This window comes from Notechis scutatus, chromosome 1 (genome assembly GCF_049901735.1).
Source record: "Notechis scutatus isolate UNSWTSFEM ecotype Mainland chromosome 1, rNotScu1.2, whole genome shotgun sequence".
NCBI lineage: Eukaryota > Metazoa > Chordata > Lepidosauria > Squamata > Elapidae > Notechis > Notechis scutatus.
In genome coordinates, this window is record NC_142009.1 from 36,056,285 (window position 1) to 36,076,311 (window position 20,027).

At 35.5% G+C, this 20,027-nt stretch overlaps 1 protein-coding gene across 4 annotated transcripts in view; it reads right to left on the bottom strand.

Annotated features, from left to right (window-relative positions):
- Positions 1-20,027, bottom strand: part of CCDC88A (coiled-coil and HOOK domain protein 88A) — a 99,120-nt gene that overhangs the window by 73,125 nt on the left and 5,968 nt on the right. For all 4 annotated transcript variants that reach the window (XM_087961052.1, XM_087961042.1, XM_087961036.1 and 1 more), the window contains exons 3-8: positions 14,525-14,633; positions 13,095-13,164; positions 9,677-9,735; positions 7,119-7,202; positions 4,745-4,885; positions 1,638-1,807 (exon numbers count right to left, since the gene is read on the bottom strand). In XM_087961052.1, coding sequence (XP_087817178.1) covers positions 1,638-1,807; positions 4,745-4,885; positions 7,119-7,202; positions 9,677-9,735; positions 13,095-13,164; positions 14,525-14,633 — 633 coding nt within the window. The remainder of the gene's footprint in view (positions 1-1,637; positions 1,808-4,744; positions 4,886-7,118; positions 7,203-9,676; positions 9,736-13,094; positions 13,165-14,524; positions 14,634-20,027) is intronic.

Here is a 20,027-nt window from a genome sequence, read left to right on the forward strand (position 1 = left end):
CTCCACATTTATTGTTTACTGCAAATCATCTGGGATCACAGTAAACAGCACAGCATCAACTGCATATAAAAGTACACCTATATTCATATTCCCAGTCAACACACCTCTAAAGTTGACATATCAAAAGAGACATCACACATCCTTATTGTCATATGTATTTTTATCAGTGACACAGACCGCAAACAAACAATTTTATTCCTTTTGTGGGGCAGTTTGATTTTTTAAAAAAAGGATTTATTTTACTAATGTTGTTATGGCTTTTCTAATTATCATTAGAGCTAAGTTCTATGTCTATTTCCATTATTTTATTTCTTATTTATACATTTATACTTTATTCTACATAGTTGTTCTCTTAATCCCAGCCTTTTATTTTTGTATCTAGTATTTCTGTTCTCACTAGCTATTATTATCTATATTTTTATATTCTTTATTTGCAAGTTATCTCAATAAAGAATAATATATCTTCTACCTATTTAGCACAGAACTATTTCATAAGCAAACAGCATCCATGTTTTAATGTTTCTCCAGTCACACCTTCAACAGCCACAGCCTTACTATTTTTAACATTCTGACAGTAATAAATGCTTTTCCTTTTCTTGGAAAGGAATTATTTAATTCCACTCTTTAACATAAAACTATCTTTTCAATACAAATATTAAAATAATCCTTCTGGAATTATCTTCTTTCAACCTCATTCTATATCATTTCATCACATTCTTAATTTTATTCATTTCACAGAATACTTACATTTTAAGTCTTTTTTAAAATGTTCAGCTACAGTGCTTCCAATTAAAATTAATAGGTATACTGATAATACATGTAATTATACATGAGTATAATTTATGTACATGAGTATACATGAGTAAGATTATAAACAAATTGTTTACAAAATATGCATTTAAAACTTCTTAAATTTGGTAATATTTAACAATAATCTCCTGTGTTTTTATTTTAAAAGAAGTTTAAGGCAATGAATGTACTCTTTGTCAATGATAGTTTATGGATAGCTCACAACTTATGCCCATCCTTAATGACTGTTCAAAGCTCTAATTATTACATGTCTTAAGTTACACCATCAGCACAACCATGTGATTTCATCTTGGGCCCTTGGCAACTGACTAGTTACAATGACCTATGGTCAATGTGATCGCATTTTGAAACTCTTTTTGTCACTTTCCAACAAAAATACCCACTGGATAAACTGAATTCTGACTTACAACCACAGACCATTGTAAAAGCAGTGGTAAAAATCAAGCTGGAGTTATGACTGCAATGATTTATTCTGGACTCAATTATGGTTGTAAATAGAGGACTGCTTGTTCCCAGTTCCTCATAATTTAAATTTATTTCAGACTAAATTTTATATTTTAACTATTACAAATGTAGAAGGTTCAAAAAGCCAAGCATACTAATTCTGTTTCTAAAGGAAAAAATTCATCTGTTGCAGCTTGATGGTTTTATTAAGACCTTAGAAAACTCTAATAGTAAATTAATAAATGATTCATACCAATCCAAGCTGAAAAAAACCTACTTGCTAGGTCCAAGGAACAAATGCTTCCTTGCAGGTGGGCAACTGTCCTTGGGGACTCTTGATGTTTACTAGTTCTAATAATTATTCTTTATTACTATGTACTTACAGCTCTTGTCTAAGCCTTCTAATCTTTGCTTTGGCATCTGCTAATTCTACTGATAAGTGTTGTCTGCTTTCAGTGCATTTCATTCCTGGAGATCCACAAGGTGATTGTGCTGCTGATGCATGAGGTAGAAAATGAAGAGAATCTCGTTCTTCAGAAAGCTCTATGATAGTCTGTGACATAAAAAAATATTTTTCAGTTAAGTATATGGAAGTGGAACCCTTCAGATTTTGCAAATTGTTACTTAGTTATTTTATTTCTTCATTTCATTGCTAATCAACAAAATCCTAAAAAATAAAAATAAAAAATGCAGGCTTCCGGTTTGGGTTTCTTCAGCGACACACCGAAATCCGCGATCGTGCACGGTTTTGATCTGTGCTTGCCGCTGGAGCGCCCCGATCTTTTGGATTCAGGGCTGAAGCTACCCCGTAGAGGTGGTGAAGAGGGGGGAGATTGCTAGCTGAGTGGAGGGGAGCCGCATCTCTCCTCCTTGGCTGGTCTAAATTCTCTTTCCCGAAGGCAGTTGCAGTGGTGGTCAGAAATGGCCACCTCAAAGAAGAACCCAATTGGATAAGATTGTGCAGGAGGAAGACAAATAGGAAAGCAGGACAGACCGGGCTAAACAACAGAGAACATCTAAGCAAGGTATCCTGAATCTAAAAGTACTTAGAGGGATACTTCTGAAAGAAGATCTTTAAGTGGCGAAGGAGAGAGAAAAGGAGGTTAAAAACCCATTTTTAACCTTTATATTGACAATTACAAATGGTATGGAAAGAAATTTATATTAATTTATTTTGACACTAATAGGCAACTTTAAGCTGAAATCTAAGTGTCAAAAGGAGAATAAAGATTTTTTCTTTGGTCATTTTAAAGCTCTAAAAACGAGAAGAGTAGAGGCAAGGGTGGAACTTGGAATAATGAAAAAATGGAGTGCCACCAGGAAAAATAAAGAGGATTAACAGCGAAACTTTGAAAAGAGGATACATTGAGGATACATTGTAACTGAAATCTTATTAAAAGATACAGTAACCCACGGAAAGGAAAAGGAAAGGAAAGAAACAAGAAGGAACAGCCTGGGATCATTGGTTTTTTCTTTCTTTTTCTGTTTTTACTTAAAGTCAATCGGGTGGTTGTTCAAAAGTGTTTAAAATGGCATCACTCCTGGAGGAATTGAAGATGAATCTTAAAAAACAGAAAGAAGATGCAGAAAGGGGAGGAAGACAGAGCCGAAGACACAAGCCTGAAACGTTGCCTAGATACTTCCAATTTTACGCGGGAGAAAACCCGAATAACCAAGGATGGATGGATGGATAGATGGATGATATAGATAGATAGATAGATAGATAGATAGATAGATAGATAGATAGATAGATAGATAGATAGATGTATATATATGTATATATATGTATATATATGAATGGTATTCAGCTTTGTTCGGGTATTTTCCCACGTCATTATAGTTGTGCTTTTAAAGTTGTAGCAACGTTTCGGCAGAATCTCATCTGCCATCATCAGGCTTCTGTGTTGTGTTCGTCTGTGAGTCAGACTTTTACAGTTGTTTCAGTTTTAAATTTGGGGCTAGCCTACTGCTATGACAGAATGGTTTTTTCTTCATCCTGATTGGTTGGGAGTCTTGGTCTGTGTTTATTGGTCTTGGAGTTTGCTGTGTTCTGCTTGATTGGTGTTTCTAATATCTTCTGTCTGTTTTGTGGCTTTTTTTTTTGTCTTGGTTGGCTGGCAACATTGTGTTCCTGTATTGGAGGCTTTTAGTGCAGCTTGGCTCCGAGTAAATGGATGGCTATCATTTATTAGGAAGCTAGGTTTCATCTGGGTGCCTGGTTGGGGTGTGTTTGAACTGGAGGTATCAGGGGGGATCTGTTTGTGCCCAGGTATTTGCCTGGCGTGTGGTGTGGAGATTTTTTTGTTTGTGAGTGCAGGCTTCCAAATAATTGACAGTCTGGTGGAATCATCTCTTCTATTCATGCTTTCAGGTCTTTTTTCAATCTCTGGGCACAAACAGATCCCCCCTGATACCTCCAGCTCAAACACATCCCATCCAGGCACCCAGATGAAACCTAGCTTCCTAACAAATGATAGCCGTCCATTTACTCGGAGCCAAGCTGCACTAAAAACCTCCAATACAGGAACACAATGTTGCCAGCCAATCAAGACACACATTGGCTAGCCCCAAATTTAAAACTGAAACAACTGTAAAAGTCTGACTCGCAGACAAACACAATACAGAAGCCTGATGATGGCAAATGAGATTCTGTCGAAACGTTGCTACAACTTTAAAAGCACAACTATAATCACGTGGGAAAATACCCGAACAAAGCTGACTGCCATATATATATATATATATATATACATATACATATACATATACATTATACATATACATATACATATACATATATATATCTCGCAGAACAATATATATATATATTTAACAATAATATATATATAACCAAAGATCCACATATAATATATATATATCATATAAATATATATATATATATATATATATATATATATATATATATATATATATTGTTTTTGCTGTTTTTTCTTTTTACATTTTCAAGGGGAAGTACCAAGCAGAGTCTGAATGATGAGATTTACATGATATAAAATAGATATTAGAAATTTGAATGTTATAATTTTAGAATGCACAAATTTAATGTTTAATGAGATTTCATATGATAATAACAATAAGACTTAAAGGTGTTGCACTCCAATTGGCAATCATAGAGGGAATTTTGCTTTGTAAGAATGTTAGAAGAGAACATAATGAAATTGTAAACAAGACAGATGAAAGTATAAGTATAATGAATAAAAAGATATAGAAATTTAGGTAAAAGAAATACAATTAAATAAGAAGACAATGAGATAATCATAAAAGAAAATTAAGAGAGGTAAAGGGAGAAATAGTGAGAAGTTGGAAAAAGAGTAATAAGATATGAAGTTGAATATATAATATGAATATGCATATGAAATTGTGTCTCTATGGAAATGTGATAACCCGGAACCATGCTGTACTCAAATAAGATGTTTTATTTGTTTCGTTAAAACTCAATAAAACTTTATTTTTAAAAAAATGCTGTTAATACCTCAGAATGCTCATCTCGCTCATCTATAAGTCGTTTTAAATGCAATGCCATGTTTTTTAGGAGAGGTTCAATATAATCTTGAGCCACAGCACTGTCATCCATCCACTGGAGATCAAACACATTTTCCTGATTATGAGTTACCTACAAAGAATAAATAACAATGATGTAAAACTATTGTATTTAAATAATTAGATTGCTAAATTTGTACTAATTAAGTGTAACTAAATGTGAAAAAGATTGGAGTTCAAGCTTGTTTTAATGAACAAATTATGTGCATTTTAATCAATTTTTAGAACTATTCTGCTACTACACTATATTCTTAGAAAAATTCACCTCTGAAGGTTATCAATTCTCTTATCTTTTTAAAATTGTATTTTTCCTTGCGTTGTCTCTAATTAGAAATTAACTCATCTACTAGTGATTTCTCTAATTTTTCTTCTAACTCACTTTGCCAGGGGAAAAAAGCCTATGCATTTGAAGTCATATCTTAATCCTGTGTAGACATTAAAATGCAAACAGTGAGCACTGGATAATTAGTTTTAATAATTAATATTTTCAATTATTATAGAGTGCTCTATTTCTGTTTGGAATACGCTGAATTTTTAAAATACTACCTAAAATATCACATTTTTATTTTCATATTTTCTTCAAAGAGCTCATTCCTGGCATGTTATCTTCCTTACCTCTGTGCATAAACAGAAAGGACATATACAATAAGGGATACAATTATTCTTGTTTAATCTAATGAACAAACATCTTCCATCAGCTAGAGAAGAAATAAAGTACTGTCTTTGCACTGTTTTCTGATCTTCCATGCAGTCACAACTAGCACATACATTATTAATTAATTTATTTATTTTTATCCTGGCATTATTGTTTTTTATAAATAGCTTAAGGTGGTGAACATACTTTAATCCTTCTTTTCCTATTTTCCCCATCACAATAACCCTTTGAAGTTGGTTGGCTGAGAGAGAGAGGCTCAAAGTCACCCAGCCAGTTTTTATGCCTCTGACAGGGCTAGAATTCAAGTCTCCTGGTTTCTAGCCTGGTGCCTTAACCACTAGATCAAATTGGCTTTTTTCCCCCTGGAGATTGTAAAGGATGTCACACTGCCTAATTCTTTCACCCTTTTTATTTTAATGTATTTTCTAATTTATTTATAAAGGCGTATTTTGACCTTAGCTAACTGAATTTCAAACAGGACCATGTTCATGGCCAGAAAACGTAATTCCTAAATTGATTTGTTGGCTGATAGAATTGTTGTCCTACTGAATTCAATGGTATTTACTTTAAATTATATAATTGCCTTAACCACCAGATCAAATTGGTTATTTTTGTGAAATCACTATTGAGTTACCATAGAAACTGGATTTTCATTAGTTTTGAATGAGATTTATAATGGCCAAGGCAGATATACTTTATTTACATTTAACCCTTTTAAGAAATTGTTTCAACTAACCTCCTTGTTCACAAAATTTTAAAATTAATAAAATATTGTTAATTCACCACTTTCAATCTTTTCTTCAGGTGAAAACTTATCTAGCTTCTTTCATCTTTCCTCAGTTAAATTGACCACTGTTAATTCTATCACTTAAGCCTCTAACCATCGTTCTTTCTTGTTCCAGTTTAACAATACACAGAGTAGACTATTCCTGGTGATGCCTTCTTATCAAATAAGACTGAAGCATTGCTACTCTTTATAATTAACTCCAACTTCTCAGACTTGATCTAATATATTTGATATTTCAAGATACCCACAAACTAAGAAAAGAGGGTTTCATACTAAGAATTCAAGTAATATACAATTTCCTACATGTAATTCCTTAGAAAGAATCAATTTGGCTTTCTGAGAATTTGACATCCAGGTACAGTTTTATTGATATGTAATCTATGATTTCCATAAATCAACTGCTATAATAACAGGATGACCTCCCACAAAAAATCAGAAAACAATCAGATCCAGGAGATGGATTGTTCTAATAATGCACCACATACAGTATGAGGCAGGAGCTCCAGAGGAAGCTTTATTGAGATAGGCTGAAGTATGTTTTCCCCCTTCCATTATACCTGTGAAAGTCAGAGGCAAACCAGTTTGATCTCTTTCTAAAACAAGTCCCTGAGCTTAATGCATATTTCTACAGTTGTTGCTTTAACAACTTTTCAATGGCTTCTCCATGGCTTCATGTCTTTGGCTTCTTGCATAAGCTCATCAATTCGATGAGAAGAAATGGCTGATCTTTTTTATTTAATAAGAAATATATATTTTTTCAAATACAATAAACATTCTGCAGAATAAATTATTATAAAGACATTTGACTGCCTTTAAAATATTTTTAATAAATTAGTATTTTGTAATAATAAACAAGATATTTACCTCTTGTATATGGGCAGCAACAGCTGCTCTTACATCAAAATCTAAACTCTGTATTCTTTCAATGAATTCTTCTTTCTTCTGGCACTAAATATAAATTTTAATTAGTATTTATTCTATAGGTAGCTAAACAAAATAATTATTATTAGCTTTTTCTTATCAATGTAATACACCTGAAATAGTTAATAAACACACATCAGCATAAAATAAAATATTTACAGGAAGATTTGTGATTTGTTTATCATGCATTGTACTTTTTCAACTCCTTTAAGTTTGGCATATTGCCTTCCTGCTCCCAATAAGCATCGGCCATCATGGCTGTCTGATAGATTAAAACTGTGATCAATAGTTCCATTTTAAAAGTTTCTACTGTACTGCAATACAATAGAAATTGTATAGTTATATTCTCTTTTTTTATATATAAATAAATTTTATTAAATTTACAATTAAAAACATATCGACATTGCATACACAAAAGGGAAAAAAACAAAAAAAGAACACTCGGTCTTACGAACCGGAAAGAGAAGAAATTGTATAGTTATATTCTCATTTTATTATCCTTTGATTCCAAAAAAACCATTTCTACTTCTTTTATTGAAGGGTCTATCTTTAATTTACTTGGAGACTTTTATTTAGAAAAGTGGTCATCAACCGATGGGCTGCAGCCCACTGGTGATCCGTGAGAAAATTTTGGTGGGCTGTAGCGTGCTGAAGACCAGATGGCTGGCGGGGAGGTGGGGCAAACCTGCAGTCTCCCTACCAAACCCGTGCCATGGCTGCTGCCTCCTACCTCAGCACATTGAGGAGGCCGAGCAGCAGCGGGAAGAGCGCAGACCTCCTGAGCCGCAGAAAGCGGCTACCAGCTATGCCCTCAGGTGAAGATGTTGCAAGGTGGAGGCTCAACCCCCTCTTCCTCCTCGCCATGCTCATATGCCCAGTGGGAAGGAGGAGACTTGTCGGGTGCCAGAGGGGTGGTGAGCGTTTTGTGTGTGAGCGTTTCTGGCGAGGAGGAAGAGAAGCTCCTGGGGGGAGGGGTCGACCCTTCCCCTCACATCTTCACCTGAGGGCACCGCTGGCAGCTCCTCGACCTCCTCGATGTGCGGAGGCAGGAGATAACACCAGTTCCAAGGTTCCTTCCCACCACCCCCTCGCAGGCCAGGGAACACCCGGGAAGGGCTCTGATGCCATGGTCTCCATCCACCGCCGGTATCACCACTGTTGCCCCACCTTCCCACCAGCCATCTGGTCTTGGCACGTGGCTCATCGGCCTCCAGACATCAGATTCTCACCACCCAGCACCAATTCAGAGGTTCCTTTCCCCCCATCCCCACCCCTAGGGACAGAGGGGGAAGAGAAAGAGGGAGAAAGAGAGAGGGAGGGAGGGAAAGAGAGAGAGAAAGAGGGAGAAAGGGAGAAAGAGGGGGGGAGGGAGGGAAAGAGAGAGGGAGAAAGCGAAAGAGAGAGGGAGAAAGCGAAAGAGAGAGGGAGAAAGAGAGAGAGAGGGAGGGAGGGAGGGAGGGAGAGAGGGAGAGAGAGAGAGAGAGAGAGAGAGAGAGAGAGAGAGAGAGAGAGAGAGAGAGAGAGAGATGAGATGAGATCCCGGTGTTTTGTTTTCTGTGGGAAACAGGTCCAAATGACTGAGTATTTAAGGTTGCAAAAACAAGCAGCCAAGCTAAGTGGCTGAAGGACCCCATCCTGCCAGTGGGAGTCCAGGCACTTCAGCAAGCGGCATGTTGGATTCATATTAGTGGTCCGCGGGATTTAAAATTATGAGTTTGGTGGTCCCTGAGGTCCAAAAGGTTGGCGACCTCTGATTTAGAACAGGGCTGGGAAATGTGAGATCATTAAGATGTTGCTAAAATATATTCTCTGCTTACTGGCAATACTGGCTGGTTCTGCTAAAATATGATACACATTTTCTATCCTTGATTTAGAGGCTATAAATGGCAATCTCTTCAACGCTACAGAAATGCTAAACTATTTTTATTGAGATTGGCTATCAAAAATGCTTTAGCCCCTTTGCTCAGGCAAGGTTGCAGCATGACAAGACTACCTTCCTTATAATATACACCAGGGGTGCATATTATTGTCATGGCGGCATCACATGACGTATCAGGACTTTTCCCCCTTCGCTAAACCAGGTGTCGGTATGGCCATAACATGACGCATCCAGCCCATGGGCCGGGAGTTTGACAACCCTCATATACACTAACTCCCTGAAAACAGACCTTCAAAATAGCACTTATCCATTGAAGCTCTAACAAGCACTTGTGTCTCTTTTTGCCTTGTTAACAATATTATTAGAGCCTTACAACCACTTTCTCATGGACTAGGATATCCATTTCTTGTTTTATTGTATAGGGTTCTTGGGTATTTCCCAATGTAGGGGATTTAAACATGTAATGTTATTAGGTGAATTTTTGCACCATAAACATTCAAGAGAAAAAATAATCTTAGCAGAAAAAGATATTAGCAATGTTTAATTATATATAAGACTAGGAAGATAACATTGTGTCACTCAAATAAAATTATAGATAGTTCAAAAAATTAGCAGACCTTACCTGAACAGCACAACCAAGCAGAAGTAGTAGGAGTTTTTTTACTTCTTCAGTGCCTTGTTCTGAAAATATTTTTCAAAATATTTTAAACAATATACTGGTTTACATTTTCAGTAATATTGAACATATTCTGTTTTCCTTTCCCGCACTATAAGTTTTTGGGTTAGCAGTGGTTTGTACCATATATTAAGACATATGGTTGTGATTGCAATTTGATGTGGAGGATAAGCTACTCCTTCCTCAATACTGAACAAAACAGAACTATTTTCTATATAACTAAGGGTTATATATAACTTTTAACTATATAATTCTTTATTTAGTCATAAGAAATTCATTTAACTCTATATCCACAGTTAATTGGTAGAATACAGGTAGTCCTCAACTTACAACCACAATAGAGCTCAAAATTTGTTGCCAAGAGAGTTAAGTGAATTTTACCCCATTTTATGATCTTTTTTGCCACAGTTAAGTGAATCACTGCAGTGATTAAGTTAGTAATATGGTTGTTAAATGAATCTGGCTTCCCCATTGTCTTTATTTGTCAAAAGGTCACAAAAGGTAATCTCATGACCCCAGGACACTACAACTGTCGTAAATATGAGTCAGTTGTCAAGTGTTTGAATTTGGATCACATGACCATGGAGATATTGCAACGATTGTAAGTGTGAAAAACAGTCTTAAGTCACTTTTTTCAGTGCCGTTGTAACTTCGAACAGTCACTAAATGAACTGTGGTAAGGATTATCTGTATAAAATAAATATTCCAGTTTTCTATACTTACTATACTACACTGCTCAAAAAACTAAAGGGAACACAAAAATAATACATCTTAGATCTGAATGAATGAAATATTCTTATTAAATACTTTGTTCATTACATAGTTGAATGTGCTGACAGCAAAATCACACAAAAATTATCAATGGAAATCAAATTTAGCAACCCATGGAGGTCTGGATTTGGAGTTACACTCAAAATCAAAGTGGAAAAAAACACTACAGGCTGATCCAACTTTGATGTAATGTCCTTAAAACAAGTCAAAATGAGGCTCAGTAGTGTGTGTGGCCTCCATGTGCCTATATGACCTCCCTACAACACCTGAGCATGCTCCTGATGAGGTGGTGGTCTCCTGAGGGATCTCTTCCCACACCTGGACTAAAGCATCCCCCAACCCCTGGACAGTCTGTGGTGCAACATGGCGTTGGTGGATGGAGCGAGACATGATGTCCCAGATGTGCTCAATTGGATTCAGGTCTGGGGACGGGCGGGCCAGTCCATAGCATCAATGCCTTCGTCTTGCAGGAACTGCTGACACTCCAGCCACATGAGGTCTAGCATTGTCTTGCATTAGGAGGAACCCAGGGCCAACTGCACCAGCATATGGTCTCACAAGGGGTCTGAGGACCTCATCTCAGTACCTAATAGTAGTCAGGCTACCTCTGGCAAGCACATGGAGGGTTGTGCGGCCCCCTAAAGAAATGCCACCCCACACCATTACTGACCCACTGCCAAACCGGTCAGGCTGGAGGATGTTGCAGGCAGCAGAACGTTCTCCATGGTGTCTCCAGACCCTGTCACGTCTGTCACATGTGCTCAATGTGAACCTGCTTTCATCTGTGAAGAGCACAGGGCACCAATGGCGAATGTGCCGAACTTGGTGTTCTCTGGCAAATGCCAAACGTCCTGCACGGTATTGGGCTGTAAGCACAACCCCCACCTGTGGACATCGGGCCCTCATACCACCCTCATGGAGTCTTTTTCTGACCGTTTGAGCAGCCACATGCACACTTGTGGCCCGCTAGAGGTCATTTTGCAGAGCTCTAGCAGTACTCCTCCTGTCCCTCCTTGCACAAAGGCGGAGGTAGTGGTCCTGATGCTGGGTTGTTGCCCTCCTACGGCCTCCTCCACGTCTCCTGATGTACTGGCCTGTCTCCTGGTAGCGCCTCCATGCTCTGGACACTACGCTGACAGACACAGAAAACCTTCTTGCCACAGCTCGCATTGATGTGCCATCCTGGATGAGCTGCACTACCTGAGCTACTTGTGTGGGTTGTAGACTCTGTCTCATGCTACCACTAGAGTGAAAGCACCGCCAGCATTCAAAAGTGACCAAACCATCAGCCAGAAATAAAGGAAACAAAGGAACTGAGAAGTGGTCTGTGGTCACCATCTGCAGAACCACTCCTTTATTAGGGATGTCTTGCTAACTGCCTATGCTTTCCACCTGTTGTCTATTACATTTGCACAACAGCATGTGAAATTGATTGTCAATCAGTGTTGCTACCTAAGTGGACAGTTTGATTTCACAGAAGTGTGATTGACTTGGAGTTACATTGTGTTGTTTAAGTGTTCCCTTTATTTTTTTGAGCAGTGTATATATACTATTTGTAGTAAATAATCAAAATATTATTTCTAGAGTTGCTTTTCACACAATTTTATAATCCATGAATAGTTAATTCTTATCTAAATACAGTTCCACATTAAATACGAGAGAAATGTTTTGTGAGGGACCTTTTTGAGGAACTTTATTCACCCAGCCACATTGAGAAAAGAACTAACATTGATTTCGCCCCATGTGAGGTGGAATCTCAGCAATGCTTTTCCTCTCAAGGAGGCTATTAGTGTGAATGTCCCTCCAAAAATTGAAGGACTTCCTACTTGGATTTCATGATGGCTCTTTTTCCGCCTGCTCCCAAGAACCAGAGGAAGTCTTTTCAGCAGCTTGCAATATTCCCTGCCAGCTTCTCCATTGACTTTCTAGGGAAGTCACTCAGGAAGAATGTGCATGGCAATCACATGTTTGCGGGACACTTAGCAACCTGTCTTAAGTATGAACGGGTTGTCAAGTACCCAGATTGCAATATCTTGACCATGGGAGCACTGCAACAGCCTTAAGTTTGGGTATGGGTCATAAATCCTTTTGTTCAGCATCATCATAATTTTTAATAGTTGCCGAACAAATGGTTGTTAAGTGAGGACTACCTGTACAAATATACAATGCATGTCAAAAATATTTTACAGTACTATGCAACATTATTAATAAATATTTGTGATTGCCAGATTCAGGCCAGGCACAGAAATAAATCTTGACTAAATATTTAATTCCATATTCAGAAACCTGCTTACATCTAATACATTCACAAATATGTTACAAATTTACTACACAATAATAAAGCACAGCCTCTCCAAAGCAGGGCAATAAAACCTTATATATAGGTATATACTACAAGGTTTATAGTCAAAGCTTTTCCTGCTTTTCTGAATCAAAGCATAGTTGTCTATTGTTTTAAAGGTGATAAAAAAACAATGAAATCTATTAATATAATATTCCTCCCTAAGCGAAGAATAACTATTTTCTTGCCAACTTCAACAAATAACAATTATACATTACAGTATGCCTATTTTAAATCAGATACAATACTTACCTGAAAAGGGATTTTTTCCAATTATTAAAACATTTGGCAAAGGCATCATGATTAATTGCTGCAATGTCTCCTGTGGAAGTAGATTTAACTTTTATAACTTTTATAAAACATATACAGAGGTTGAACTTTCTGTATGTTTCTGGCAACATCTGACCTTAATTGACTATATTAAAATAAGCAGTAAAAATATCCCTTATTTACAAGTGTAATATTGTATGAACTCCAAGATACCATAACTTTACCTCATGACATTTAAACGGATCAATATTAGAGGTTTCAATTTTTGTAAAAGATGAAATGCCTAGAATATTTTACTTATTCATTTTGTTCTGCAAATATTTTTTCTTACAAATTGATATTTTTCTATTTATTGCTTCTTTTTGGACACTTATGATAATATTATTGTTTATGCCTCATAGAAAATTAATGTTAAACAAAAAAATCTAGAAAACCTATTAAGGAATGTTAGGGAAAGTTAATGTTAGGGAATATACATATTCAAAACAATCTATTTGTTTAAATGAGCAATATTAGAAGTTCCTCTTTAAGGATTTTAGAAATATATTTTGTGATTTGTACAAAGCAATGATTGCTGTCATGTGACTATAATTTACAACACTTTTGTCAGGAACCAGTATTTATTTCCAGTTTCCAACAAAACCCAGCCCATAGTGAACAATGGGTTCATTTAACAGCCATGGTGTTTGCTTAACAACTAACATGTTCATTTAATGTTCACTGCCATGTAACGTACTGGAGGGCTGCAAGAGAATCAGTCCTGTTTTAGTACACATATAAGCACTATAAACACTATAATATCTGTATCACAACATATTCTGATTATATTTTAAGATTTGAATAGAAACTCAAATTCAATAGCTACAGATGATATAATATAGGCACTGAAGGTATGACTGTTCATAAGGGTACTGGGCCAAGATACTGAGTCCAGCTTTGAAAGATGTTTCATAAAGATGAAAGTTAGTCATAATTAGCACATATTTTGTTTGGTGTTTTTGTCTTTGTCTTTAAATTTGTTAAAAGCCATTTTGAATTGAATGATCATATAAATTGAAAAAAAATAAAATAAATGGATTAAAGAACAAAAAACTCTATTTCATACTACTCTTCATGGGCTTGAGTAAAAAGCATTAAAAGTAATCTTGCTCTCAGGCATACAGTCTAAAACAAGTAACAGAAAAAGAGTTGAGAGGGCGGGGAGAAAAGTAAATTCTAGTTCTCAATGATATATTTGATTGGCCCTCTATCCCTGAAATGACTTCAATGTTATAATCAATATAATTGTTTCTTTGAATTGCCAAAGCAAAAATATAAATAGATGATTAGTAATTTATACTATGAAAAGCTTTAGCTGTCCAGTCATTTCCCCTTCTTCCAGAACAGATAAGTGGATTTAAACAATCACAAACCTGATAATATGATTTAATTTGTCTTATTAAAATAGACAAATTTTGAATTCGAAGTGATGCATCATTGTTGATCTTCTTATTTATTCTTTGACTAGGTACTTTAGGATTTCTGGGGGAAAATTGAAATAAATAAGTACTGTCAATTTATTTGAATTTCACAAAGAAAAAGTTACAGATCAGCAAACAATAAATCCTAAAATACTTAGGGTACTTAATTTATAATTTACATAATGTTGGAACTACACAGCAGGCACATTAAGCATCGTTTACAGTAGATGTTATATATTACTGCATAGATCAAGCCTTTTGTGGCTTTGAGTTTCATTTTTTAAGGAAGTTATAGGAGGAGAAGCTTAACATGATTTCTACTATAGCTGAATGCCCAGAATATATGGAACAAAACATAAGATAAGCAATTTAAAGAAATAAACTTGATGATAGTAAGAGCATTTAACTACCATGTTACATTTGTGCTCTTTCCTGCTGTGAATAAATATACAATATGTATACAAATATAAGGACAATTTTCCAGAATTGGAGAAACCACAAATACAGGTAGATCTCAAGTTATGACCACAATTGAGCCAGAAATTTATGTTGTTAAGTGAGAAATTTGTTGAATAAGTTTTGCCCCATTTTACGACTTTTTTTGCCACATTTATTAAGTGAATCACTGCAATTGTTAAATTAGTATCACAGTTGTTAAATGACTCTGGCATCCTCATTGATTTTGCTTGTCAGAAGGTCGCAAAGGGGGATCAACATGACTTCGGGAAACTGCAATCATAAATGTCAGTCAGTTGTCAAGCATCCGAATGTAAATCACATGACCATGGGGATGCTACAATGGTGTGGAAAATGGTCATAAATCACTTTTTTCAGTGCCATTGTAACTTCGAACAGTTACTAAATTAACTATTGTAAGTTGAGGACTACCTGTATACAGTCATATGAAAAAGAAAGTACCCTCTCTTTGAGTATTATGGTTTTATGTAGCAAGACATAATAAAAATCATCTTGTACTTAGTGGTTTTTAAAAGTAGGTAAATACAACCTAATGAACAACAACACATGACATATTACATCATGTCATCATTTATTTTACAAAAAGAAAGTCAAAATGAAGACATCAGCAATGATCTTAGAGAAACACCTGTTGCTGCTTATCAATTTGGGAACTGTTATAAGGCCATTTCCAAACAATTTAAAATCCATCATTTTACAGTGATGAAGATTATTCACAAGTGGAAACCATTCAAGACAGATGCGAATCTTCCCAGGAATGGATGTCCCAGCAAATTCACCCAAGGTCAGAACGTGCAATGCGCAGGAAAATTGTAAGAGTTATATCTCAGACTCTACAGACCTGTTAGCATGTTAAATGTTAACGTTCATGACAATATAATTAGAGAAAGACTGTATAAGTATGATATGTTTGGAAGAGTTGCCAGGAAAAGGTCTCTTCTCTCTAAAAAGAATATGGCAGCACACTTTAGGTTTGCAAAGTTGCATTTAAATAAATCCCAAGATTTCTGGAACACTTGGATAGATAAGACCAAAGTGGAGATGTTTCACCATAATGCACAATGCTAAATTTGATGAAAACTAAAAACAGTGTATCAGCACAAACATCTCATACCAACAGTCAAGTACGGTGATGGAGGAGCGATGATTTGGGCTTCTTTTGCAGACATAGGACCTGGGCACCTTGCAGTCATTGAGTCAACCATAAACTCCTCTGTATACCAAAGTATTCTAGAGTCAAATATGAAGCCATCTCTCTGACAGTTAAAGCTTGGCCAACACTGGGACATGCACAGGAAAATTATCCCAAGCACATCAGCAAATCTACAACAGAATGGCTGAAAAAGAAAAGAATCAAGATGTTGCAATGGCCCAGTCAAAGTGCAGACCAAAACCTGACTGAAATGCTATGATGGGACCTCAAAGTTCATGAATCAACACCCACAAACCTCAATGAACTGAAGCTATGTTGTGAAGAGGACTGGGCCAAAATTCCTCCACAACAATGTGAGAAACTGATAAGTCATACAGAAAGTGATTACTTCAAGTTAATACTACTATATGTGATTCTACAAGCTATTGAATCATAAGATATACTTAGTTTTTCACACATTGCTTCTCCATTTTGGCTGTCTTTTTGTAAAATAAATGATGACATGGTATAATATGTCATGTGTGGCTGTTCATCTGAGGTTGTATTTACCTACTTTTAAGAACTGCCAAGGACCAGATGATTTTCACTATGTCCTGATATATAAAACCATAGAAAAAAAGATGGTGTAATTTCTTTTTCACATGATTGTATAATAAAATCTTAAAAAGTCAAACTATAATTAGCAAATCATATTAGCAAACACAGTAACTAAGATTTGAGAAAACATCTGAATGGCTATAGAGACAATCTGGCAAATAGAACAGATTCTTTATTGCAGATACCCCCAATCTTCTTCTTAGTAAGATAAAGAATGGTTTCTACAGTATTATTTCCTTCTATGTATATAAGTGCTGCTCCAGGGCTTAAACCCTGAGCTTCTTTTCTCCTGCCATTTTTGTACTAGACAGCTGTTTCTCACTATAGTACTTAGCTATTTACAGAAGGCCTGTTTTTATATAATGGTTTTGTTCCAAGGATACAAACTCCAACTCTCACATGTACCTACAGTGACCATATGTCCTTTATCATGGGGCATATAGTATAGTTTTATAGGTATCGTATAATATACATCCTTTATTTCAGAAAGCTATCCTTTAGATTTATTTAATTATTTTCTTGGGTTTGTTTTTGAATTTTCTTTGTAAATGAAAGTTATAAACACATTTTTTTTATCCTTGTGAACTTCTCAGCCTTGCCTTCTTTTCAGGTTTGTCCTTTATTTCTTCCGGGATAAAATGGTCACTCTCAATATTAGAAAGAATGTGAGAATGATCTATCTATTGGCTTTTTCTACCACCAGCCCTGCCTGATCCAACTAGCATAACCTGCAAGAATATATAATTCAAATTGGAATAACAGAGTTAGAAGGGACCCTGTAAGTCTTCTAGTCCAATGCCCTGCTTAGGCAGGAAACCCTATACCACTTCAGACAAATGGTTATCCAATCTGTTCTTAAAAAGAAGACAAAAAATACAAAAAAGAACAAAGAAAAAAAATACAGCCTTCTTTTAGGACTTGCTGCCACTGCTTTCTTTTCTTCTATCAATCTCCCAAACAAAGCCCAAAGAAGCAAAATGCTTTCTCCTTTCTGTTAAAGTGAAGAATAAAAGAACATCTTCACCCCATTATCTTGTCCATTTGGAGAGGATGTTTGAGTCAAGATACAATTTACTACCAAAATATTTGTATTTGGACTTTATTAAGAACACCCAACAGGAAAAATAGGTAAATTTAGAATTTAATAAAAGTATTATGCTTCAAACAGAACAGATGAAAAACTGATAAACATAATTACACCTGAGACAATCAAATGTACACTGATTATTTGCCTTGAACAAATACAACCTTAACACCACTTTCTCTCAGATGGTCACTACATATATTTGTTTCTGTGCATTTAGATTTCTTATTGAGACCTGGAAGATTTCATACCACCACTTCGGGGAAACAGGCTTAGATTCTTGCTATTGGTCTTCAGAGGAAATTCAACAAAAGCAAAATCTTCTAATATAGTAAACTCACAGAATTATAAGGGTGGGAAACTCCCTTGGAAGTTATCTAGTCAAAACTTCTACTCAAGTCAGGAAACGTTATACCCACCCCAGACAAATGTTCGTCCAGTTTTATTTCTATAAAGTGATACATGGCATACTAAAGTACATTATTTTCATGATTAGCAGCCCAGAATCTATGACATACACCCCAAAGGGTTCAGTTTGTCCAGTTTATTTGACTAATTAGTCTGATATAGCTTTCTACATTGTTAAAGTTAGTTCGATTGTAAATTTAATAGGAAATTCGGTTAGAATTCCTGGATTCCTTTCAAGAATAGCTGCAAGAATTAGCTCTCCCCCATCCTGTAGATGGTGGCTCTGATTTTCATTTAGAGTTTTTATTTATGGAAATACCAGCTAGCCACAATAAATGTGACCAGAGTTCCAGCTAAGAGAAAAAGAACTGGTAATTGCTAAATTATCTTCAGCCTGCAACATAGTAGGTCCCTTATGTTAATGATAAGCTTTGCTTTGTGTAATGAGCATGATCATATTCCTTCTCAGTGATCCATTTTCCACAAAAGCATGTAGACATGAGCAGCCGCTATTTTCCCTAAGCAAAATATACCCAGGATGAGTTTATTCTTTAAATCATTAATAAGTAGTAAGTTTTTCATTTCAAGATCTTTGGTATATTGTCCATATAAATGGTGGTAAGCTCAAGAATATGCTTGACATGTTTTTTTATTAATGTACTACAGATAATTTCCATCAAAATACAACTGCTTTATTCATCACATAAGCAAAATTTAACTGTTTTGAAAAATGTTATTCTGATTTTTTTTTTCCAAAATACAGCAACATAATTTAAAATTTGTGGTGTGACAATTACAACAGTTGTTGATACTGCACAGGTCTCACTTGTGTGTTTGAGCTTCAGTTTCATTTTATGTACATCAATTAGAAAAACATACTCATTTGGGAAATAAACTAACAGCAATCCAGGGTCACCACCTTTCCAGGAGACCTCCAACAAGCAAATGGAGGAAGCCAGATTTGCTTAATGACCATGGTGATTCACTTAATGGCCATGGCAAAAAGATCATAAAATTAAACATGAAAACCATAACAACCGTATCACTTAACAATGGAAGTTATGGTCCAATTGTGTTTGTAAGTTAAGATGTGGATTTATTTTAAAAACGACATCCTTATCAATGGAATGAGTTCCATTAGCAGAAAGAAAGTTATTGTTTCCTCAGCCCTTGTACCCCATCTCTTAAAACAGAGGAGAGAGGAAAAAGATATTAGATAAGCAAAATTTCACTCATTGACATTACATTTTACTCAACATTTCTAGCAAATGAACATCCAAGAAAATTAATATATAAGATTATAATTTAAATACAAATTGACATTAATTCTATTTCTGCAAGGTTACAGAAAAATATTATATTGTGCTACATCTCACTTAATTTTTACTAGTTGCTGCATGTGTTTTATTAATGCATCAACACATGTATATAACATACCACCATCATAATAACATTTATTATTTGTAAAAAAAACTGAATAAATTTATTAGAGTAACTGGAGTGGAAGATAACTCATATCTGAAACCATACAAAACTACTTCCATGGAAGTTAAATAGTGCAGGACCAAATAAGTCAGTGATTAGACTCTGGGTGACTTACTACATATCCAGTATATGAAGTTAAAAGAACACAACTACAACAATATTGGATAACACAGCACTAATATTCTAAAAAGTGAACAATAAAAATACTGCTTTGAAAATATTTTAAATACCAACATAAACCCCTTGATTCT